This window comes from Rattus norvegicus, chromosome 19, assembly GCF_036323735.1.
Source record: "Rattus norvegicus strain BN/NHsdMcwi chromosome 19, GRCr8, whole genome shotgun sequence".
Classification (NCBI taxonomy): Eukaryota; Metazoa; Chordata; class Mammalia; order Rodentia; family Muridae; genus Rattus; species Rattus norvegicus.
The window spans coordinates 74,188,956-74,215,263 of NC_086037.1; the positions used below are offsets into that span (position 1 = coordinate 74,188,956).

Here is a 26,308-nt window from a genome sequence, read left to right on the forward strand (position 1 = left end):
ACACACACACACATTCATATACACACACTCATACACATTCTGCTTGGTTCTGACCACCTGTTTCATCTACTCCACAAGTGTTCATGCATACCTACACACAGACAGACAGACAGACAGATATACATTAAATGGATGGAGTGAGCTCCAAATGCTTTTAATGTCAGAGAAAAAGAAAGAAAGAAAGAAAGACAGACAGACAGACAGACAGACAGATAGACAAGAAAGAACTTGCTAGCCAGAGGTAAGGCAAGTAGACAAAGAGGACGAGCTGCCATCCTCAATGTTCTTTGTATATGTAGGCTTCCACCAGAAGCTGTGGCCTAGAGTAAAGGTGGATCTTAACACCTCAAAAAATCCAGATTAAAGAAAGGTTTTCACATTTCAAAAGCTATAATTAAGAGAAATCCCCCACAGCACCCAAACTCTTTCAGTTTTAGTTAATTCCACATGTAGTCACTTTGACTACCAGGAATAGCCATCATGTAAGACAAGACAGAAGAACTGAGAAAGATTTTCCCTGCTGTGGCAGGCAAGGAGAGCACAGGAGTCATTTCCAAAGCAATGATTTCCTTCAAGAAAGGAAGCACTGGGATTTTACTGAGGGAGTCTGGCTATGTTCACATATAGGTTTCCCTACCCCTATACATGCTACGTTAGCCATTGTTGGACTAGTTGGGCCACAGCCTGTGAAATATTCTAATAAATCCACTTTCCACACACATAGATTCATCCTATCCGGTCTGTTTATCTAGAGAACCTTTTCTAAAACAGTTCTGTGTGTGAATGTGAGTTCACCTTCCCACTGAAGAGGATGTGCTGGCTAACAGTAGTGCTCCACAAGGTTTGTCTCCCAGGGCTCCCATACCTACCAGTGAAAACCAGCTGCAGTTTACCTAAGCCCAGCATGAAGGACTCGACCCAAATCAAATCAGAGTGTTTGCAGATTTACTGGGGGCAACTCTCTAGTGGGCTCACTGATCCCAAGGATCCAGAGAGTTCACAAGTCCCAAAGAGGTCAGAGAAGTCCATGCGGAGAGTGAGAATAAGGAGCAGGGGTGGGGAGAAAAGCGAGCAAGGCATGCAGGGAGAGAAAAATGCAGTAGTGGGGGGAGTGAGAGGGAAAGTGGAGGGAAGGATGGAAAGGGGAGGGGGAGGGAGAGAGAGACAAACATAAAGACAAAGAGTATGAAATTTCTGGATTATAGAGGAAGAGCTTCTGGGGAAGGGAAAACTCGGCCCCTGCGCTGGAAATTTCAAGGTACAAGGTGGGGTATGCCGGACACGCCCTGTTACAGGTGGGGACTGAGCAGTGCTGGGAGAACCTGGAGGCCCAGACAGCTTTGGTGTCTTAAATTCATGAACGTCAGCCGCTTGTCCCGGGTCTGAATCCCAACAGCCACAAAACAAAACTCTTGTTTCCTCAGATCTCTCTTTAATTGTTAATATCTTGGGCAACCTTCCACTTGTGGGACAGATTGATAACCCCACTGCAAGTGGAGTAAGGGGCTATGCCAAGCTATTTACCCTGATTCCTGGAGAAAGAAAGGAAAGAACCTACTGAGTGTTGTGAGGGCAGCTCAGGTTGAAGTGAGGACCGGGTGAGCACAGGGTCACTGCCCTAAAAGGGGTGGAGCAAGCGGCTGAGGAGTGGTAGATGGCGAGGTGGGTCCTTCCTGGGGCTGGGCGGGGAGACAGATGAGAACGCTATTGGAGGACAGGCACAAGTGCTACTGAAATGCAAATCCCTGTAGATCTGGAAAAGATCTGGCCCTGGGCTTGAAGCTTGGACCCGGAACTGTGTACCTACACTGTACCTTCAGCTCACTCTAACGCTCACGGAGGTGTTCAAGTCACTCAAGACTACTGGCCAATCAGAGCCTTCAACGGACCTGCTAATCAGAAGAGAAGGCGGGCTTTTCCGGGTGCCATGGTGCAGGATTCGCTTAGTAGCTGAGCAGTCTTAAATGGTTCTGTGTGCTGTGCTGTCTGTCCTGCCGCTGGATTCTGTAAGGCTTGCTCAGACAAGCTCCAAAGTCGCGACATGGTGAGCACAGGGTCACTGCCCACAAAGGTGGTGTGTGTGTGTGTGTGTGTGTGTGTGTGTGTGTGTGTGTGTGTGTGTGTGTGTGTGTGTGTGTGTGTGTAGGGGACTGAGCAGCGGGAGCTGGGTTAGGGTTAGGTGGTGTGTGTGTGTGTGTGTGTGTGTGTGTGTGTGTGTGTGTGTGTGTGTGTGTGTGTGTGTGTGTAGGGGACTGAGCAGCGGGAGCTGGGGTGATGGGTCTTTCCCGGGGCTGAGCAGCCACCTGTGAGGTCCTAGCCTCTCACTGGACCCGGCGCGAATAACTTCCCTGTAGGGGCTGCATCCGTGCAGAGCATTTGGCTTGTGTGTGGAAAGATCCTTGGCGTGATCGCAAATTCAGAACCCTAGTTTCTACATGTTCTGTTCTTAGCATTTAGCATTAAGGTATAAGATCTACTTGGAGTTAATTTTGTGGATGGGGTAAAAGGCATCTCATGTGCTGGGTAGCAATGCAGTATCAAGCTGTGATGTAAAAGAGTAGAATTGATGATGTAAAGTATTTGTTAAATCTTAGGAGATAGCAAGGCACACCAAGTAGAATTTAGCTGAGAGAGGACTGCCTGCAAAACACCCCACGTGTAAGTAGTAAGCTAACCAGGCCTGTTAGAGATTAGGATGCTAGGATACACAAGTTTGTTCACCAGGGTTGTCCAGATATATAGCACCAGACCCTGATTAGCAACCAACCACCTGGCCCATCTCCATATCAAAGAGCAGGGCTCTAACAAGTTGCTCAATGGGGCTTTACAGGATCACAATCAAGGCCTGGTGTGCCATAAAGGTTTAGTTTTATTCTTGAGAGAATAGTCCTGCCACATGGGCAAGATGACACCTGGTGACAGCCATCTGTAAAGGTAAAACAACAATAGCAAAGCACTGTTGTATTTATTGAGTGTTGTCCTGATCAACTACACTTTCCCTGCTTTCCCTGAGGTCCCGTGTATGAGCTCCTTCAGGACATGCTTGGCTGAGCCAGTGACAGTCTGGGGCCTAGTCCTTGGGAGCTTTCCCTGATGCCCTGTGTATAGAGATAAAACAGCTCCTCCTCTAAAACCAGGGGTATGCTTGGGGCCAGGGCATTTGGGGGGGGGGGGCATTGCTTAAGATTCTGAGAACACAACTCTTCCCGCCATATTTCCCAAGGCCACTATAGGCTTGGTCAGGAATATTTTTGAAATACACTGAGTTCCCCTTGTGCAGCACTGTTTAATTAGACTTCTCCTGAGTGCGTCCCATTGTATGATGTTTCTGCTAACTTCATCGTTTCTTCATCCGTTTCCCTCACGTAAACCGTATACAAGATGACATTCTTCTTAACCTTACTTAGCATAAGACATAGCTGGTGTAAGACACCCCTACCCCAGCTTCTACACTTTCTACCTTCCCCTTTACAGAAGTTTTTCCTCATCTGAGACCTTCCACTTAGGACACTGTCACTAACCTACTGTTTTAGGGCACTGGTGTACTTAAGAAATGATCCTGGAAATGTTTGCTTTGTAAACGTCCCATCTAAGTGGCTAGACTTTTAGTCTCCAATTTATATTTAAATTGTTCAAAACTTAACCTGGAACCTAAAACAAACTTAAGGGTGACAGCATACATGGAATGCAAAATCCTCCCTAGGCTGGCTTCTCTTGTAGCATTTTAGACCCAGTGTGGCTGTTCTTTGCTACTTTGTGGTTTCCTTTTCCCCCACCCTTAATCCCTCTCCTCCTCAGCCCTCCCCCCGCCCCCGTTTCACCCCCAACACCAGATAGGAGAGAAACAAGGATGGAGGAGAAAAAGATCCTTGAATCTAGTTCCTTTCCTTGTACTCGACCCACCAGCATGAGTCGAAGTTTCTTCTGGGGGAGGGAAGATTAAAGATAGGAAAAGCAGAAAGAAGATGCAAAGCCAAGAGCTAGATTTGGGGGGACTGCTGGTTAACACAGCTGCAGCAGTGACCAACAGCAACCAGCAGCCTCCAGTTTTTTGGTTGTTTTTTTTTTTTTTTTTTTTTCTTTTTCTGGGGCTGAGGACCAAACCCAGGGCCTTGTGCTTGCTAGGCAAGTGCTCTACCACTCAGCTAAATCCCCAACCCCTCCAGTTTATTTTTCATAGTGGTTTTATGCCCTACCGTGCCGTAGAAAGCAAAGCCACAAGCTAACAAACAGTTTTCTGAAATATGCGCAGAACATTGGTTCTTATCCAGAGACACCTCCCTCTTCCTTCCACCAAGGACAGCCCCTCACCTTGAGCCTCCGGTGTACCCCCTCCAACCATTCCACACCTCAGCAGGCTGGGAAATTCGCCTACAGACTCTGACCCACCTTGACTGCCTGAGTGCATACAATGAATAAGGTCAGTCCTAAGGCACAAGCAAAGTAGCCAAGGAAGAAAACCGATGTAAACAAAGTTCCCACTGTATTGGCCTTATCAAGATGATCAAGATATGAGGAACACATTCCTCAGCTGTATTTCTTTTTACTTTCTCATCCTAGCCCAGTGTCAAATATTCTTGCCATTTTCCTAGAAGCGGTACCAAGAGCTCTCCACACCTGGGAGAGTAGAAGATTCTAATAAAATACAAATTTACCATACTAGGGCTCTGTCTGCCCCTAGGGTGGGGTGGAAGGGTAGAGCTGGGAAGGCCTGTGCTAAGTCATGCAATCTCTAATCCTCCAATAGAGGGGCTGCTACCATTCTCTGTGGAGCCTAGCAATCAGGAGGAGCACCAGTGGGAGGTAGCTTGCAGGTTCTTTCCATATTCTCTGATGTAGTTCATCACAGAGCTGTGAGGGAGATGTGGCAGCCACCAGGAACAACATGTTGGCTAAGCTATCAGAGTCCAATCTGACTGGACTGACGTGGACTGTGAACCAGACTGTGGTGCTGTTGGTACATGTGGTGTCCTGGGCAGAGTGCCTTGTCCTCTGAGCCTCTCTGAGTGTGGGTTCCCTGGGGAGGAGGCTCTGCATCTGGGTACAAGGTGTGTTGATTACAATATCACTGCCCAGTGTGCACACAAGCATTGCTCTTGGTGTGCAGAAGACAGATTTCAAAACTGAAAATCCGGTTTCTAGAAGTTCTGAAGATTGTATTGCAAATTTATTTTGTGTGATAAATTTTACAAATAGTTTAGAAACTGTTAGAGATAAGGTTATGAGAATCATCCTTTGGCAATACTTGGTTAAAATCCTTTTACCTCTCCACTATCAGCAGTCACATTGAATGGAGTGATTCAGGGAAATTCAGTTCCAGAGTCCAAAAGGAGTTCCTGAGATGCAGAGGTTTCTCAGGTGTGCAGGGCGAGGTGTAGGTGGGTAGGGAAGATTCTACATCATTACTAAAATCCACATGACATCATGTGGAAGCAGACATTAAATCAATATTCAACCTTTGTTTGTGTGTGGGTTCAATGGGTTCACACAGTGAGATCACACGGGGGCATTGGGAGCTGCAGAGCCATAACCCACCTTTCTTACCACCTCCACACACAGAGCTCTATAGCGTGGGGTCAGGCTGGAGGGTCAGAAATATAGCAGTTTAGGGTTATTTTTGTGGAAGTTGTGAAGCCTGTGTTTATTCCATTTGAATACACATGCAATCATAGGTAATATTGGTCAAGTTCACATTTCTCCTGGCTGAGTTTCCTTAGGTCTTTTGATTAAAACTTGACTATAATTTGGGGCTTATGTTCTTGCCTTTTTTCTCTACATCTCATTTTTTCACAAATGTGCTAAAACTTTTGATCGTTGTAGCTCTTTGATAAGTACAGATGGAATCTACATTGTGCCAAAATGTGTACTATTTCTTCATAATCCTGTTGATGATTCTGAGGTTTTTTCACATGGCGAATAGCTTTGAAATCAGCTGTCCTGTTATATATTATTAGACGTTTTCTTTAGATTGTCTTGAATTTTTGCTGCAAATTGAACATGCCCAACATTCCTTTTTTAACAACACTATAATGGTGTTGTTTACAGTTATATAAATTGGTAAAAGATATTCTACATAATAATTCATATAGCAAGCTATATAGTATGTGTGTGAAACTGAAACCGATGTGAAATAATGTACAAAGCCATAGAAAGAGGACTTTAGTGTAGACTTTGGTGACACAGAATGCATCGTTAGGGTCACATAGACGAGATCTTACTAAGCATGACTTAATTGAGAAAACAAAAAGAGTGAAAATAAAGCATGGTCCAGAATTGAGCAATGAATCTGGATGTGACACAGGATTGAGTATTAGCAATAAACTCTGATAGCAGTAGGCTGGGATTTTCCATACCTACTAAAACTAGTTAAGACTATGTTTCTATAGTTGAAAAAAATTGCCCATATTTAATATATGTATGCCTGTGGACATAATACCTACACCCAAGCAACCCCATTCTATGGAGTGGGCTATTGGAATCGTGGCTCATGCCAAGCCAGTACGGTTCCACATGAGAGAGTTTCTGCCCCGCGCTATCTCGTCAGCAAGAACACGCGGGGACACACGAATCCTTCTGCAGCTAATGTTTATTGTATCTTAAAGAGAGGGCCCGGGGCGCCAGCATGGCGCGGCTTATATACACCCTAGCGCGGCGCATCCACACCTGATTGGTCGCTTACCCATGATCTCATTAGGCACGCCCCGGAGTAGGCAAAGACCTGGCATGAAGGCACTCTTGCACATGCGCACACAGTTAACTTCCTGAAAGGAAGTCGGCTGGCGTGGCGGAGGCCAGCGCCATCTTGTGGTGGCGAATGTTATTGCGGCTCTCCACAAGTTTCATTGGTGCTGGGGGGGGGGGGTGGTGTGCACAAAGGAGTTGAGGAGACAAAGGAGGAAAAGAGAGAGAAGGGGTGAAGGTCAGGAAGGGTCAGCTTTTTATTTGGGCAGTGACATAACTTCTTGCAGGAGAAGGTGGGAGATTTGGGCTAGGAGGATGATGGGAATATATGGCAATTGCTATGACAACAGATGCACAGGTTCCTGTCACCTGTGGGTGACGCCACTGCCATCGCTGGGTTTGGAGACAATTTGCAACCATAAAGCCGGCTCCTGATACCAACATTAAGTATCATAAAAATGACAGAATCGCCATGGATCCCAAGAGTCTTCTCAGTATAGTTTCCATGCACTTGAAATTAGTTTTAAGAAGTACCAGAATTCGCTTGTTCATTGCAGTTGTATTCATGCTAGCCTAAATATGAAAATAACATCCATGCTCATTTGTTGAGGACAAGCTAGGTGCCTCAAGGGGACCTTGGGCTAAAGGAATGGTTAAAGGATTATGCAGTTGTAAAGATTCACGGTCAGTGCTGAATTGGTCATAAAACAGCATGTAATTACAGCTTAAGCATTGTCAACTCATTTCTTTCTCCCATTTAATTTTAATCTTTAGTGCACTCTTATTGTCAGATGATATGAGAGTTTGAACTATTTTGTCAACATTGCAGGTAGCAATCGAAAATGAAGGTGACCAAGCCAGCTCAGTTAGTCAACAGGGTCTCAAGGGAGGGAGTGAGGATTGAAAAGAAAAGGACAATTAGACAACATATAACATGATTTGAGCCAGTGCTGAGGCTGAAACAGGTTTATTTTTCTATAACCTGCTTCTATACCATTCTAAATACATGCAAATACTAGACCAGTTCTAGATCAAGGAACAAACAAGGCAATAAACAAAGTTTGTGATCGCTTTTTTTTTTCATCTTTATTAACTTGGCTAGTTATTATTTACATTTTGATTGTTATTCCCTTTCCTGGTTTCCTGGCCAACATCCCCCTAGCCCCTCCACCTTCCCTTCTATATCGGCTTCCCCTCCCCATCCTCCCCCCATTGCCACCCTCCCCCCAACAATCCCGTTCACTGGGGTTCAGTCTTAGCAGGACCCAGGGCTTCCCCTTCCACTGGTGCTCTTACTAGGCTATTCATTGCTACCTATGAGGTCAGAGTCCAGGGTCAGTCCATGTATAGTCTTTGGGTAGTGGCTTAGTCCCTGGAAGCTCTGGTTGGTTGGCATTGTTGTTCATATGGGGTCTCGAGCCCCTTCAAGCTCTTCCAATTCTTTCTCTGATTCCTTCAACGGGGGTCCTATTCTCAGTTCAGTGGTTTGCTGCTGGCATTCGCCTCTGTATTTGCTGTATTCTGGCTGTGTCTCTCAGGAGAGATCTACATCCAGTTCCTGTCAGCCTGCACTTCTTTGCTTCATCTATCTTGTCTAATTGGGTGGCTGTATATGTATGGGCCACATGTGGGGCAGGCTCTGAATGGGTGTTCCTTCAGTCTCTGTTTTAATCTTTGCCTCTCTATTCCCTGCCAAGGGTATTCTTGTTCCCCTTTTAAAGAAGGAGTGAAGCATTCGCATTTTGGTCATCCTTCTTGAGTTTCATGTGTTCTGTGCATCTAGGGTAATTCAAGCATTTGGGCTAATAGCCACTTATCAATGAGTGCATACCATGTGTGTTTTTCTGTGATTGGGTTACCTCATTCAGGATGATATTTTCCAGTTCCATCCACTTGCCTATGAATTTCATAAAGTCATTGTTTTTGATAGCTGAGTAATATTCCATTGTGTAGATGTACCACATTTTCTGTATTCATTCCTCTGTTGAAGGGCATCTGGGTTGTTTCCAGCTTCTGGCTATTATAAATAAGGCTGCAATGAACATAGTGGAGCACATGTCTTTTTTATATGTTGGGGCATCTTTTGGGTATATGCCCAAGAGAGGTATAGCTGGATCCTCAGGCAGTTCAATGTCCAATTTTCTGAGGAACCTCCAGACTGATTTCCAGAATGGTTGTACCAGTCTGCAATCCCACCAACAATGGAGGAGTGTTCCTCTTTCTCCGCATCCTTGCCAGCATCTGCTGTCACCAGAGTTTTTGATCTTAGCCATTCTGACTGGTGTGAGGTGAAATCTCAGGGTTGTTTTGATTTGCATTTCCCTTATGACTAAAGATGTTGAACATTTCTTTAGGTGTTTCTCAGGCATTTGCCATTCCTCAGCTGTGAATTCTTTGTTTAGCTGTGAACTCCATTTTTAATAGGGTTATTTGTCTCCCTGCGGTCTAACTTCTTGAGTTCTTTGTATATTTTGGATATAAGGCCTCTATCTGTTGTAGGATTGGTAAAGATCTTTTCCCAATCTGTTGGTTGCCGTTTTGTCCTAACAACAGTGTCCTTTGCCTTACAGAAGCTTTGCAGTTTTATGAGGTCCCATTTGTCGATTCTTGATCTTAGAGCATAAGCCATTGGTGTTTTGTTCAGGAAATTTTTTCCAGTGCCCATGTGTTCCAGATGCTTCCCTAGTTTTTCTTCTATTAGTTTGAGTGTGTCTGGTTTGATGTGGAGGTCCTTGATCCACTTGGACTTAAGCTTTGTACAGGGTGATAAGCATGGATCGATCTGCATTCTTCTACATGTTGCCCTCCAGTTGAACCAGCACCATTTGCTGAAAATGCTATCTTTTTTCCATTGGATGGTTTTGGCTCCTTTGTCAAAAATCAAGTGACCATAGGTGTGTGGGTTCATTTCTGGGTCTTCAATTCTATTCCATTGGTCTATCTGTCTGTCTCTGTACCAATACCATGCAGTTTTTATCACTATTGCTCTGTAATACTGCTTGAGTTCAGGGATAGTGATTCCCCCTGAAGTCCTTTTATTGTTGAGGATAGCTTCAGCTATCCTGGGTTTTTTGTTATTCCAGATGAATTTGCAAATTGTTCTGTCTAACTCTTTGAAGAATTGGATTGGTATTTTGATGGGGATTGCATTGAATCTGTAGATTGCTTTTGGTCAAATGGCCATTTTTACTATATTAATCCTGCCAATCCATGAGCATGGGAGATCTTTCTATCTTCTGAGAGCTTCAATTTCTTTCTTCGGAGCCTTGAAGTTCTTATCATAGAGATCTTTTACTTGCTTGGTTAAAGTCACACCGAGGTATTTTATATTATTTGGGACTATTATGAAGGGTGTTGTTTCCCTAATTTCTTTCTCAGCTTGTTTCTCAAAAAGGAGCAGACCTAACAGGACAAAACAAGATAGAAAAAGACATGGTGAAAGCCTTTATATTGGACAAGGCAATCTGATAGGAAAAGTCTCAAGATCAAGCAAAAGAGTCAGAGTTACACCTGCTTCCACTGTCAGAAGTCCCACAAAGACAACAAGCTAACAGCCATATCATATCAGCAGAGGACCTGGTACAGACCCATGCTGTCTCCATGCTTGCCATTTAAGTCTCTGTAAGATTCCTAGAAATCCAATCAGTGTTAGTCATGGGTTCCCTCTCATGTCAAGGGCAAGTTAAACCAAGCATTGGTTGGCCACTCAAACAAGTTTGTTACCATCATGCCCCAGCACATCTTGCAGTACGGACCAATTGTAGGTGTGTGTGTTTGGGGGATGGAGGTCCAGTTTTCTCTTTCTATAGCCTGAGGAGTACCCTCTCAAGAGACTAGAACACAGGTGTCAGTTATCTGAGAGCAACATTTGTCCTAGCATCAGCATGAATTGTTTAAGGATCTCCAAGGGACCTCCTTGGCCAACAGCTCAACCAAATGTAACCCATTCCCAACATTGAAGCCCTGGCTGGCTACAAAGGATGGTCACTTCAGACTCCATATCCTCCATTACTAGGAGTCCTCATTAGGGTCACCCTGTAGCATCCAGGAAGTTGCTATTGTACTGGGTTTTTACACTAACCCCCAAATAGCCCCTAATTCCAGATGTTTCTTCCTGCATTGTACTTTCCCTCTGCATTCCCCCCAACTGATCCCTCCCACTCCTGCTCACATCAAACTCCAGTCTACTCACAGAAATTATTCTATTTCCCCTTTAGAAGGAGCTCTCTTTACCTAGCCTCTCTGAGTTTGATTATTATTTACCTAATAGGTAGTATCCACTTGTAAATAACTGCATGCCATGTTTGTCATTCTGGGTGTGCTTTCTTTAGTTGCATTTACTTGTCTGTAAATTAATAATGTCATCTTTTTAAACAGCTGAGTGATACTCCATTTTATAAATTACCATGTTTTTTGCTTATCCATTTTTCAGTTGAGGTACCTCTAAGCTGTTTCCAGGTTCTGACTAATATGACTAAATATGCTATGAACATAGTTGAGCAAATGGCCTCGTGGTAGGGTGGTACCTTTTGGATAGATGCCCAAGAGCAGTAGATCTGGGTTTTGAGATAGATTCTCAGGGTTCTGAGGAATCACAATTCCGAGGAAATGCCGATTTCCATAGTGGCAGTATTAGTTTGCACCCTAAAAGCAACAGAGAGTTGTTCCCTTTTCTCCACATCCTTACCAGCATGACCTGTCACTTGTATTGATCTTAGCCCTGTTATGAGTTTCTTGAGGTTTTGATAGTTTGGGAAACAGTTTTAGTGTCCTCTTCTGAAGCCTTGCCTCTCCTCATTTCTTGGCAAATCTGTGTTTTGCAGTTGTTGCAATCATCAATTTTTGGGTTTTTTTGCTACTTAAATGATTGATATGGTTAACACATTTGATTTGGGTTTTTTAAACTTTCTGATATATTATTGCCTTTGTGTCCTAATTAGCTTCAGTCATGAACATTTTAGAGCCTACAATCATCTGAGGGGCTCTCACTTGAGGGCTTGCCCTCATCAAAATGTCGGATGCTGCATCAGTGAGAGATTGCGTTGTGATGATTGATGTGGGAAGGCTCTACACTGAGGGTGGCAGAATCCCTAAGCAAGTGGGCCTGGGCTGGATAAGAGAGCTGGCTGAGCATGAGACAGTGACTAAGCAAGAGGGCAAGGCAGGAAACAATATTTGTTCATGGTTTTTGCCTTATTTTCTTGAAGCTTCAGTTTCTATCCTAAACTCCCAAACTGATGGCTGTGCTCTAACAGGACCAAACAAGTGAACCTGTTCATTACCTGAGATGCTTTGGTTAGAGAATTGAATCAAAGTAGCAGAGTAGCAAGTTAGAACAAGAACAAAAAAAAAAAAAGGTGATTTTGTTGCTGGACAGAAACTAGAGAAACTAGAAGTGTTCTCCTTTGGAGGAATGTGGTAAATATCAGGACTTGAGGTGACAAACAGCATAGAAAACTGTGCTCACTGCCCCACATGTGGCCCATACATATACAGCCACCAAACTAGATGAGACGGATGAAGCAAAGAAGTGCAGGCCGACAGGAACCGGATGTGAATCTCTCCTGAGAGACACAGCCAGAATACAGCAAATACAGAGGCGAATGCCAGCAACAAACCACTGACCTGAGAATGGGACCCCCATTGAAGGAATCAGAGAAAGGACTGAAAGAGCTTGAAGGGGCTCGAGACCCCTTATGAACAACAATGCCAAGCAACCAGAGCTTCAAGGGACTAAGCCACTACCCAAAGACCCTGAACTCCAACCTCATATGTAGCAATGAATATCCTAGTAAGAGCACCAGTGGAAGGGGAAGCCCTTGGTCCTGTCAAGACTGAACCCCCAGTGAACGTGATTGTTGGGGGGGAGGGCGGTAATGGGGGGGAGGATGGGGAGGGGAAGCTCATATAGAAGGGGAGGGGGAGGGATTAGGGGGATGTTGGCCCGGAAACTGGGAAAGGGAATAACAATTGTAGTGTAAATAAGAAATACCCAATTTGAAGTCCCACACCCGCGGATCCCGGCCCGCAGCAGCTCTCTGCTCCCAGACCCGGTGAGAGAGAGACCCAACCGCCTGGTCAGGTGGGCACTCCTGAGGCTGCAGAGCGGAAGAGACCACCAACACTGCTCACCCCTGCCCACATCCCTGGCCCAAGAGGAAACTGTATAAGGCCTCTGGGCTCCCGTGGGGGAGGGCCCAGGAGCGGCAGGACCCCTGCCACAGACACCGCCGGACCCTGAAGGAAACAGACCGGATAAACAGTTCTCTGCACCCAAATCCCGTGGGAGGGAGAGCTAAACCTTCAGAGAGGCAGACAGGCCTGGGAAACCAGAAGAGACTGCTCCCTGCACACACATCTCGGACGCCAGAGGAAAAAGCCAAAGACCATCTGGAACCCTGGTGCACTGAAGCTCCCGGAAGGGGCGGCACAGGTCTTCCTGGTTGCTGCCGCTGCAGAGAGCCCCTGGGCAGCACCCCACGAGCGAACTTGAGCCTCGGGACCACAGGTAAGACCAAATTTTTTGCTGCAAGAAAGCTGCCTGGTGAACTCAAGACACAGGCCCACAGGAACAGCTGAAGACCTGTAGAGAGGAAAAACTACACGCCCGAAAGCAGAACACTCTGTCCCCATAACTGTCTGAAAGAGAGGAAAACAGGTCTACAGCACTCCTGACACACAGGCTTATAGGACAGTCTAGCCACTGTCAGAAATAGCAGAACAAAGTAACACTAGAGATAATCTGATGGCGAGAGGCAAGCGCAGGAACCCAAGCAACAGAAACCAAGACTACATGCCATCATCGGAGCCCAATTCTCCCACCAAAACAAACATGGAATATCCAAACACACCAGAAAAGCAAGATCTAGTTTCAAAATCATATTTGATCATGATGCTGGAGGACTTCAGGAAAGACCTGAACACACTTAGGGAAGCACAGGAAAACATTAATAAACAAGTAAAAGCCTACAGAGAGGAATCGCAAAAATCCCTGAAAGAATTCCAGGAAAACACAATCAAACAGTTGAAGGAATTAAAAATGGAAATAGAAGCAATCAAGAAAGAACACATGGAAACAACCCTGGATATAGAAAACCAAAAGAAGAGACAAGGAGCTGTAGATACAAGCTTCACCAACAGAATACAAGAGATGGAAGAGAGAATCTCAGGAGCAGAAGATTCCATAGAAATCATTGACTCAACTGTCAAAGATAATGTAAAGCGGAAAAAGCTACTGGTCCAAAACATACAGGAAATCCAGGACTCAATGAGAAGATCAAACCTAAGGATAATAGGTATAGAAGAGAGTGAAGACTCCCAGCTCAAAGGACCAGTAAATATCTTCAACAAAATCATAGAAGAAAACTTCCCTAACCTAAAAAAAGAGATACCCATAGACATACAGGAAGCCTACAGAACTCCAAATAGATTGGACCAGAAAAGAAACACCTCCCGTCACATAATTGTCAAAACACCAAACGCACAAAATAAAGAAAGAATATTAAAAGCAGTAAGGGAAAAAGGTCAAGTAACATATAAAGGGAGACCTATCAGAATCACACCAGACTTCTCGCCAGAAACTATGAAGGCCAGAAGATCCTGGACTGATGTTATACAGACCCTAAGAGAACACAAATGCCAGCCCAGATTACTGTATCCAGCAAAACTCTCAATTAACATTGATGGAGAAACCAAGATATTCCATGACAAAACCAAATTTACACAATATCTTTCTACAAATCCAGCACTACAAAGGATAATAAATGGTAAAGCCCAACATAAGGAGGCAAGCTATACCCTAGAAGAAGCAAGAAACTAATCGTCTTGGCAACAAAACAAAGAGAATGAAAGCACACAAACATAACCTCACATCAAATATGAATATAACGGGAAGCAATAATCACTATTCCTTAATATCTCTCAATATCAATGGCCTCAACTCCCCAATAAAAAGACATAGATTAACAAACTGGATACGCAACGAGGACCCTGCATTCTGCTGCCTACAGGAAACACACCTCAGAGACAAAGACAGACACTACCTCAGAGTGAAAGGCTGGAAAACAACTTTCCAAGCAAATGGTCAGAAGAAGCAAGCTGGAGTAGCCATTCTAATATCAAATAAAATCAATTTCCAACTAAAAGTCATCAAAAAAGATAAGGAAGGACACTTCATATTCATCAAAGGAAAAATCAACCAAGATGAACTCTCAATCCTAAATATCTATGCCCCAAATACAAGGGCACCTACATATGTAAAAGAAACCTTACTAAAGCTCAAAACACACATTGCACCTCACACAATAATAGTGGGAGATTTCAACACCCCACTCTCATCAATGGACAGATCATGGAAACAGAAATTAAACAGTGATGTAGACAGACTAAGAGAAGTCATGAGCCAAATGGACTTAACGGATATTTATAGAACATTCTATCCTAAAGCAAAAGGATATACCTTCTTCTCAGCTCCTCATGGTACTTTCTCCAAAATTGACCATATAATCGGTCAAAAAACGGGCCTCAACAGGTACAGAAAGATAGAAATAATCCCATGCGTGCTATCGGACCACCACGGCCTAAAACTGGTCTTCAATAACAATAAGGGAAGAATGCCCACATATACGTGGAAATTGAACAATGCTCTACTCAATGATAACCTGGTCAAGGAAGAAATAAAGAAAGAAATTAAAAACTTTTTAGAATTTAATGAAAATGAAGATACAACATACTCAAACTTATGGGACACAATGAAAGCTGTGCTAAGAGGAAAACTCATAGCGCTGAGTGCCTGCAGAAAGAAACAGGAAAGAGCATATGTCAGCAGCTTGACAGCACACCTAAAAGCTCTAGAACAAAAAGAAGCAAATACACCCAGGAGGAGTAGAAGGCAGGAAATAATCAAACTCAAATCAACCAAGTAGAAACAAAAAGGACCATAGAAAGAATCAACAGAACCAAAAGTTGGTTCTTTGAGAAAATCAACAAGATAGATAAACCCTTAGCCAGACTAACGAGAGGACACAGAGAGTGTGTCCAAATTAACAAAATCAGAAATGAAAAGGGAGACATAACTACAGATTCGGAGGAAATTCAAAAAATCATCAGATCTTACTATAAAAACCTATATTCAACAAAATTTGAAAATCTTCAGGAAATGGACAATTTCCTAGACAGATACCAGGTATCGAAGTTAAATCAGGAACAGATAAACCAGTTAAACAACCCCATAACTCCTAAGGAAATAGAAGCAGTCATTAAAGGTCTCCCAACCAAAAAGAGCCCAGGTCCAGACGGGTTTAGTGCAGAATTCTATCAAACCTTCATAGAAGACCTCATACCAATATTATCCAAACTATTCCACAAGATTGAAACAGATGGAGCCCTACCGAATTCCTTCTATGAAGCCACAATTACTCTTATACCTAAACCACACAAAGACACAACAAAGAAAGAGAACTTCAGACCAATTTCCCTTATGAATATCGACGCAAAAATACTCAATAAAATTCTGGCAAACCGAATTCAAGAGCACATCAAAACAATCATCCACCATGATCAAGTAGGCTTCATCCCAGGCATGCAGGGATGGTTTAATATACGGAAAACCATCAACGTGATCCATTATATAAACAAACTGAAAGAACAGAACCACATGATCATTTCATTAGATGCTGAGAAAGCATTTGACAAAATTCAACACCCCTTCATGATAAAAGTCCTGGAAAGAATAGGAATTCAAGGCCCATACCTAAACATAGTAAAAGCCATATACAGCAAACCAGTTGCTAACATTAAACTAAATGGAGAGAAACTTGAAGCAATCCCACTAAAATCAGGGACTAGACAAGGCTGCCCACTCTCTCCCTACTTATTCAATATAGTTCTTGAAGTTCTAGCCAGAGCAATCAGACAACAAAAGGAGATCAAAGGGATACAGATCGGAAAAGAAGAGGTCAAAATATCACTATTTGCAGATGACATGATAGTATATTTAAGTGATCCCAAAAGTTCCACCAGAGAACTACTAAAGCTGATAAACAACTTCAGCAAAGTGGCTGGGTATAAAATTAACTCAAATAAATCAGTAGTCTTCCTCTATACAAAAGAGAAACAAGCCGAGAAAGAAATTAGGGAAACGACACCCTTCATAATAGACCCAAATAATATAAAGTACCTCGGTGTGACTTTAACCAAGCAAGTAAAAGATCTGTACAATAAGAACTTCAAGACACTGAGGAAAGAAATTGAAGAAGACCTCAGAAGATGGAAAGATCTCCCATGCTCATGGATTGGCAGGATTAATATGGTAAAAATGGCCATTTTACCAAAAGCAATCTACAGATTCAATGCAATCCCCATCAAAATACCAATCCAATTCTTCAAAGAGTTAGACAGAACAATTTGCAAATTCATCTGGAATAACAAAAAACCCAGGATAGCTAAAGCTATCCTCAACAATAAAAGGACTTCAGGGGGAATCACTATCCCTGAACTCAAGCAGTATTACAGAGCAATAGTGATAAAAACTGCATGGTATTGGTACAGAGACAGACAGATAGACCAATGGAATAGAATTGAAGACCCAGAAATGAACCCACACACCTATGGTCACTTGATTTTTGACAAAGGAGCCAAAACCATCCAATGGAAAAAAGATAGTATTTTCAGCAAATGGTGCTGGTTCAACTGGAGGGCAACATGTAGAAGAATGCAGATCGATCCATCCTTATCACCCTGTACAAAGCTTAAGTCCAAGTGGATCAAGGACCTCCACATCAAACCAGACACACTCAAACTAATAGAAGAAAAACTAGGGAAGCATCTGGAACATATGGGCACTGGAAAAAATTTCCTGAACAAAACACCAATGGCTTATGCTCTAAGATCAAGAATCGACAAATGGGATCTCATAAAACTGCAAAGCTTCTGTAAGGCAAAGGACACTGTGGTTAGGACAAAACGGCAACCAACAGATTGGGAAAAGATCTTTACCAATCCTACAACAGATAGAGGCCTTATATCCAAAATATACAAAGAACTCAAGAAGTTAGACCGCAGGGAAACAAATAACCCTATTAAAAAATGGGGTTCAGAGCTAAACAAAGAATTCACAGCTGAGGAATGCCGAATGGCTGAGAAACACCTAAGGAAATGTTCAACATCTTTAGTCATAAGGGAAATGCAAATCAAAACAACCCTGAGATTTCACCTCACACCAGTGCGATTGGCTAAGATCAAAAACTCAGGTGACAGCAGATGCTGGCGAGGATGTGGAGAAAGAGGAACACTCCTCCATTGTTGGTGGGATTGCAGACTGGTAAAACCATTCTGGAAATCAGTCTGGAGGTTCCTCAGAAAATTGGACATTGAACTGCCTGATGATCCAGCTATACCTCTCTTGGGCATATACCCAAAAGATGCCTCAACATATAAAAGAGACACGTGCTCCACTATGTTCATCGCAGCCTTATTTATAATAGCCAGAAGCTGGAAAGAACCCAGATGCCCTTCAACAGAGGAATGGATACAGAAAATGTGGTACATCTACACAATGGAATATTACTCTGCTATCAAAAACAACGAGTTTATGAAATTCGTAGGCAAATAGTTGGAACTGGAAAATATCATCCTGAGTGAGCTAACCCAATCACAGAAAGACATACATGGTATGCACTCATTGATAAGTGGCTATTAGCCCAAATGCTTGAATTACCCTAGATCCCTAGAACAAACGAAACTCAAGACGGATGATCAAAATGTGAATGCTTCACTCCTTCTTTAAATGAGGAAAAAGAATACCCTTGGCAGGGAAGGGAGAGGCAAAGATTAAAACAGAGACTGAAGGAACACCCATTCAGAGCCTGCCCCACATGTGGCCCATACATATACAGCCACCCAATTAGACAAGATGGATGAAGCAAAGAAGTGCAGACCGACAGGAGCCGGATGTAGATCGCTCCTGAGAGACACAGCCAGAATACAGCAAATATAGAGGCGAATGCCAGCAGCAAACCACTGAACTGAGAATAGGTCCCCTATTGAAGGAATCAGAGAAAGAACTGGAAGAGCTTGAAGGGGCTCGAGACCCCAAAAGTACAACAATGCCAAGCAACCAGAGCTTCCAGGGACTAAGCCACTACCTAAAGACTATACATGGACTGACCCTGGACTCTGACCCCATAGGTAGCAATGAATATCCTAGTAAGAGCACCAGTGGAAGGGGAAGCCCTGGGTCCTGCTAAGACTGAACCCACAGTGAACTAGTCTATGGGGGGAGGGCGGCAATGGGGGGAGGGTTGGGAGGGGAACACCCATAAGGAAGGGGAGGGGGGAGGGGGATGTTTGCCCGGAAACCGGGAAAGGGAATAACACTCGAAATGTATATAAGAAATACTCAAGTTAATAAAAAAAAAAAATGCAAAAAAAAAAGAAATACCCAATTTAATAAAGATGGAGGAAAACAAAAAGAAAGCTGTGCTCAGGGCTTAATCGGTTGTTGTAGCACCTGGAAGACCGGAGTATCGCAAGTAATGCAGTCAGAATTTGAGGTCATAGGATTTCAGTGGAAAATAGACTCCATGAATAATTTAGCTAGAGGTCATTTATGTGGTATTTTGACTCCAAATCTTCCTTATTCCGCCCATGCTTTGCGAAATTGAGTAAGGCAGAATTAAAAATAATTGGCTATATTTCTTAGATGGAATATTGAATCTGTTGGATGATTATTACTAGTAACTCATTCTGGACTACAATTTTTTTTAAAAAAGCAACAAGTTGAGTAGAAATAAATGCAAAGTCTGTGGTTTGGGAAGATGGCATCCAAATGCTGAGACAGGGGCATGAATTTTCAAAGATATTATCACCATTAAAGAGAATGTCCTTGCTCAAGATTGGAAGCCTAAGAAGGTGCCTTAGGGGAAACAGTCCCTCCTGCTAAGCCTTCAGTTAATGGAAGGGGGAGTTGGCAAAGTGATTTCCTAGACCCAGGAAGGAACTTCATATAAAACCTGCTACAACTGTGGTCCAAGCATGGCAGAATCGATCCCAATTTAGAATCTAAACTTGGCAGGAGCACCCTAGTTCTGGAAATAAGAAAGATGGAAAATGTAAGGTCATGGCAGCTTCTCCTGTGGTTTCAGTTCAGCACTGTTCCAGCCATCTACGTTTGGCAGAGTCAGAGCCCCAGTGAGGGAGGACACTGTGAGAGTGCATTGCATGAACCTGAGGATGAAGCCTGAGTTGCATTGAGACCACAAGATATTGAGACACCTAATTTATGAGACACCTGTCATGGAGAGCTGCATATAGGGAGCTCAAGGATCTAAACTGAGAGATGTATGAGAAGTTGCAGGGATAGGGCCATCTAAGCCTTTTGAAACTAAGGCTCCTTGTGTCTGAGACACAAGACAGGATTTGGTGTTTGCCCTGCTGGGTTTCTTGCTTTTGTCCAATCTTTTCTCACTATGTACACATTCCTATCTATTGGAATGGGAAGGGGTATTCTGTGCTTTTGTGTGTTGGAAAGAAATAACTTGCTTTCTGATTTTACAAGATGTGCCAATCAAGAATGTCAGAAGAGATTTTGGGCATGTGAAGAGTGTAGGGACTGCTGCAGACTATTAGGCTCATGAAGTTAAACAATGCATTTTCATCATGGGTGACCATGATCAGAATGTAGTTGATTGAGTCAAAAAGCTCCCAGATATGGTGATATCTTTGAACACTTCTTTCTCCTTGGTAGCTTTCCTTGGGAGAACTTATAATGTTAGGGTCCAAGAATCACTGACCCCAACTCAAATAATATGCAACAGTGTTTTGTTCTGCAGAATTCTATCATGCTGGGGTCTGCCATTCATTATGATGGATACAGACAGGTGAGCTTTGCAAGCTCAATTTAAAGCCAATGAGGGGAATTCCAGGGAGGAGTAGGTGACGTTTATCCTGATTGATTGGCTCAATTTCCAGGGGTATGGGTGTCTTTGGGATTGGTCAAGGTTCAGGGGAATTTGGGAGACTTTCTGTCACCAATGCTGATTAACTATTCTTGGTTAAGGCTTGCTTAGGCCTGGTGGCAGGGGCAGCTCCTGAAAGCTCCTGGTTGGCTGCCTGTGAGGGGTGGTTTTCTTGGAATTGGCTTGTTTGGACTTTTCCAATTTTGGGAAACAGAAACTTAGGCCTAGTTTCCCAACCTGTCAGTTTACAGCCTGTCATGGAATCAGCCTTGCTCTGGCCAACTCAGTTCTCTCAATAGAAGTTTTTGTAGGAGGAACCTTTCTAGATGATTAGTTATTAGGGATGAGATTTGAATGTCTATAGACTCAACTCATTTCGTGTGTGTGTGTGTGTGTGTGTTTACCATGTTGTGGTCAGACCTGATTAATTACAGTTTAAAACTGGGACACTTCAAGATTCTGGAAGATGAATACAGAACTAGAGTGAATGTGTAATTCTTTGTAGGAACTCGAGTAAAAACCTCTGAGTCCTTTCTATCTTTCTTGTGTGTTTGATTGATTTTTACAGGGGAGATAGGGTCTTAATATGTACCTCTGGCTGTCCTGGATAGACCAGAGATATACCTGCCTCTGCCTCTTGAGTGCTTGGATTAAAGACATGAGCTGATATGCTCACTTGCCCATCATTTTTTGCAGTTAGCAATTGTTCATATAATTTCTCTGATGTGTGCTCGGTACTGCTTGCTTCTCTCTCTCTCTCTCTCTCTCTCTCTCTCTCTCTCTCTTTCTCTCTCTTTCTCTCACACACACACATTTATTAGCATTTCTTTTGCAAGGTTATATCCTACTCAAAGAGCAAAGAAATGACAGAGGTGAACCTTATTACTCACTTTTCTTCTAAGATGATTTGGTAATTACATTACAATATCTGGGTCAAGAAATAAGTGGGGGAAGCACCAGAAGCATACATTTACAGTGATATCGGTATCATGGTTTCTGTTGTACACATGTATGGGATATTTTAGGATACACTGACCTATGATGACGTACATGTGAACTTCACTCGAGAAGAATGGACTTTGCTGGATCCTTCGCAGAAGAGTCTCTACAAAGATGTGATGCTGGAGACCTACAGGAACCTCACTGCTATAGGTAAAACAGTGAATTTTCTTTCACTTTTTAAAATAAGGGAACTTTTTAAAAGTTCTTTGTTACTGTTGCTTTTCTGTAACTTCAATTGGGAATAAGGAAGAATGAGGTGAATAAATCAGGTTCACTGAAGATAGTAATTTAAATTTTGCCTAATTTACAATAATATATCTTACATTTTCTGGTACTATATTTTAGGTTACAATTGGGAAGACCATCCTATTGAAGAACATTGTCAAAGTTTCAGAAGACATGGAAGGTAATTTTCATGTGCAAGTTGGTATGGTATCTCTGAAGAAATGTTAGTATGTCCTGGAACTTTTAAAGAAAAGCAACAGTGTAAAAAAAAAGCACTTCTTTAAGTGTATTGATTATTAAATTCTCACAGATCCATGTACCTCAATGTCAGGTGTCTGATTTGTGTTTGCAAGGCATTCCTCTAAGAAAGAAGACAAAGAAACAATGCCTTAACAGATATTACCATTTGAATCATAGCCACAGTACAGCTACTCTGTAAACCTGCCAATCTATTTAGTCTCATAACACACACACACACACACACACACACACACACACACACACACACACAGAGAGAGACAGAGACAGAGACACAGAGAGAGATAATAGAGTATAAGTATATGTTTCTAATAAGCAAATAAATCATAGTAAAGCTGAATACTCATATAGTAACATTGCTAAGTTTAAATGAGAGGGGCAGTTTATGAGAGTCAAGAATGTTGTTGAAGAGAAACCTTAATTCCTATACCATATGTCTATGATGAACAAAAAGTCAAACTGTGTGAATGCAATGTGGAAATCTTTCATTTGTTATTCTTTTAATAGGTATATCTTGTGTCACAATGGATACAGCCATGTGAGCACAGGGATATTGAAAAAAGCAATGTCTCTCTCTCTTTCCCCCTCCTTCCCTCCCTCCCTCCCAGAACAATTAAAATATATGTAGTAGTCCACATTTGAACAGACTTTCTCAGTGTGATACAAGTTTATAATTAGTTGGTTTCCCAACTTCATTAAATATATCTATAAACTCACGCAGCAGAAAATCCCTATGAATACTAGGATTGTGGAAATTCCTTTCTGTTTGTCCTGGTTCACTTTGCCAATGTGGTATGTAAATTAGTGTATTTCACAATAAAGGGAAATTTATGACTGTACTCAATGTGGTAAAGCTCTGAACTCTTCCATTTCTCTTCAAATATATGAAAAATCTCATAGAGAAAAGGGATGCTACAAATGTGAGCCATGTAATAATACTCTTACTAACCCATAATGAATGGGAAGCCTTGAATGTAAACAAAGTGATAAAACATTAAGATGTGATTCCTCTTTACAATTAGACCATATTATAAAATTAATTTCTACAGGTAAAAAGATTCATCAGTGTAGTAAATGTGGTAAAGCTTTCACATGTGCCAACTATCTATCTTTGCAGGCATGAAAGAAGTCGTACTGGAGAGGAACCCTCTGAAAATACTCAGTGTGGTAAAGCCTTTGCATATCACAGTTATCCTCAAAGGCATGAAAAAAATCATACTGGAGAGAAACCCTATGAAGGTATTGAGTATGGTGAAGCCTTTGTACATCACAGTAGTCTCCAAATGCATAAAATGATACATACTGGAGAGAAACCCTACAGATGCAATCAATGTGGTAAAGCCTTTGCACAACACAGTCATCTCCAAAGACATAAAAGTGCACATACTGGAGAGAAACTCTATGAATGTAAGCCACATGATAAAGCCCTTACATACCATTCTCAACTTCAAAATCTTGAAAAAATTCATACTGGAGAAAAACCTTACCAATGTAACCAATGTGGTAAAGCCTTTGCACATCGTCGTAATCTTGGAATGCATAAAATAATACATACTGGAAAGAAACCCTACAAATGCAATCAGTGTGGTAAAGCCTTTGCACGACACAGTCATCTCAAAATGCACAGAATAACACATACTGGAGAAAAACCTTACAAATGTAATCAATGTGGTAAAGCCTTTGCATATCATAGTTATCTCCAAGTACATAAAAGAAGTCATACTGGAGAGAAGCCCTATGTATGTGATCAATGTGGTAAAGCCTTTGCATATCATAGTTATTTCCAAGTACATAAAAGAACACATACTGGAGAGAAACCCTATGAATGTAAGCAATGCAGTAAATCCTTTGCCTCTCATGGTCAACTTCAAAGTCATGGAAGAATTCATAATGGAGAAAAACCCTACAAATGTAACCAATGTGATAAAGCCTTTGCACATCATTGTAATCTTCGAATGCATAAAATGATGCATACTGGAGAGAAACCCTACAAATGCATTCAATGTGATAAAGCCTATTCACGATACAGTAATCTCCAAATACATAAAAGCACACATACTAGAGAGAAACTCTATGAATGTAAGCAATGTGGTAAAGTCTTTACATACCATTGTGAACTTCAAAGTCATAAAAGAATTCATACTGGAGAGAAATCCTACAAATGTAACCAATGTGGTAAAGCCTTTACACTTCAATGTAATCTTCGAATGCATAAAATGATACATACTGGAGAGAAACCCTACAAATGCAATCAGTGTGGTAAAGCCTTTGCACGACACAGTACTCTCCAAATTCATAAAAGCACACACACTGGAGAGAAACCCTATGAATGTAATCAATGTGGTAAAGCCTTTGCATCTCATAGTTATCTCCAAGTACATAAAAGAAAACATACTGGTGAGAAACCCTATGGATGTAATCAGTGTGGTAAAGCCTTTGCACAACAGGGTCATCTCCAAATGCATATAATAACACATACTGGACAGAAACCTTACAGATGTGATCAATGTGGTAAAGCCTTTGCATATAATAATACTCTCCAAGTACATAAAAGAACTCATACTGGTGAGAAACCCTATGAATGTGATCAGTGTGGCAAGGCCTTTGCACATCGTTGTCATCTCCAAGTACATAAAAGAATACATACTGGAGAGAAACCCTATGAATGTAATCAATGTGGTAAAGCCTTTGTAGGTCAGAATGATCTTAAAAGACATGAAAGAATTCATACTGGAGAAAAACCTTACAGATGTAATGAATGTGGTAAAGCCTTTGTATGTAATGCTAGTCTCCAAATACATAAAGCAACACATACTGGACTGAAACCGTATGAATGTAAGCAATGTTGTAAAGCCTTTGCCTCTCATGGTCAACTTCAAAAACATGAAAGAATTCATACTGGAGAGAAACCTTACAAATGTAGTCAATGTGGTAAAGCCTTTTCACAATCAAGCCACCTCCAACTACACAAAAGAACACATATTAAAGAGTAACTGTATGAATGTAACCATTGTGGTAAAGCCTTTACTGTGATATTCAAAGGTGTGGTAATTTAAATATACTTGGCCCATGGCAAGTGGCAGTGTTAGGAGGTATGGCCTTTCTGGGGTAGATGTGGCCTTTGAGGAAGTATGTCACTGTGGGCGGTGGGCTTTGAGATCCTATGCTTAGGCTCTTCCCAGGGTGGAAGAGTCTTCTGGCTGCCTTCTGACCAAGATGTAGAACTCTCCAGCACCATGTCTGCTTGGACACTGCCCTTCTTTCTGCCTTGATAATAGACTGAACCTCTGAATCTGTATACCACCCCCAATTAAACATCCTTTATAAGAGTTGCCTTAGTCATGGTGTCTTTTCACAGTATTAAAACCCAAATTAAGACCCCATAGGAACAACAATGCCAACCAACCAGAGCTTCCAGGACTAAGCCACTATCCAAAGACTATACATGGACTGACCCTGGACTCTGACCTCATAGGTAGCAATGAATATCCTAGTAAGAGCACCAGTGGAAGGGGAAGCCCTGGGTCCTGCTAAGACTGAACCCCCAGTGAACTAGTCTATGGGGGGAGGGCGGCAATGGGGGGAGGATGGGGAGGGGAAGCCCATATGGAAGGGGAGGGGCAGGGGTTAGGGGGATGTTGGTCCAGAAACCGGGAAAGGGAATAACAATTGTAGTGTAAATAAGAAATACCCAATTTAATAAAGATAGAGAAAAAAAAGAATAAAACACCAAGAAAAAAAGAAATGTAAATAAAAATATCCAATAAAAAACACATTTTAAACATACACAAAGAAAGAAAGAAAACATTGGCTTGGACCTTCCTTTTAAAACAAGAAAATTCTCATTGATACAAATGATTTCTTAAATTCACATTGCAAAGTGCTGCATGTCTTGCCTCTTCCAGGAGAATAAATGACTCTAAATAAAATGAAATGTTACATATAAAAAACCCTGCAAACTCTTCAATAATATATCCAAAAATAACCATGATCAAGTTGGTTTATTCCAGAGATTAGTGCTGGCTCAATGTGTCAATAAATTTTATAAATTTCACAAATCTCTTGTTTTTGATAGAATAGAAATCATAACATTTTGATAGGCATGTAAGACTTTGGACAAAGCCAACATCAATCATGTCAAATAGCCCATAGAAACTCAGAATATAAGAAACACATCTCACCATAAT

The 26,308-nt window shown here is 42.1% G+C and overlaps 1 protein-coding gene across 2 annotated transcripts; it reads left to right on the forward strand.

Annotated features, from left to right (window-relative positions):
* Nucleotides 1-1,843: 1,843 nt before the first annotated feature.
* LOC103690393 (zinc finger protein 431-like) lies at nt 1,844-25,450 on the forward strand. Of its 2 annotated transcripts, none has more exons than XM_039098132.2 (4): nt 1,844-2,044; nt 21,662-21,788; nt 21,984-22,044; nt 22,629-22,965. In XM_039098132.2, exons 1-4 carry the CDS (start codon nt 2,042-2,044, stop codon nt 22,747-22,749), a joined length of 312 nt encoding a protein of 103 aa, XP_038954060.1. In that variant the 5' UTR covers nt 1,844-2,041; the 3' UTR covers nt 22,750-22,965. The 2 variants fall into 2 exon arrangements, with proteins under 2 accessions (XP_038954060.1, XP_038954059.1); XM_039098131.2 differs by lacking the exon at nt 22,629-22,965 and adding an exon at nt 23,239-25,450 and having other exon boundaries at nt 1,888-2,044.
* The last annotated feature ends 858 nt before the right edge of the window (nt 25,451-26,308 follow it).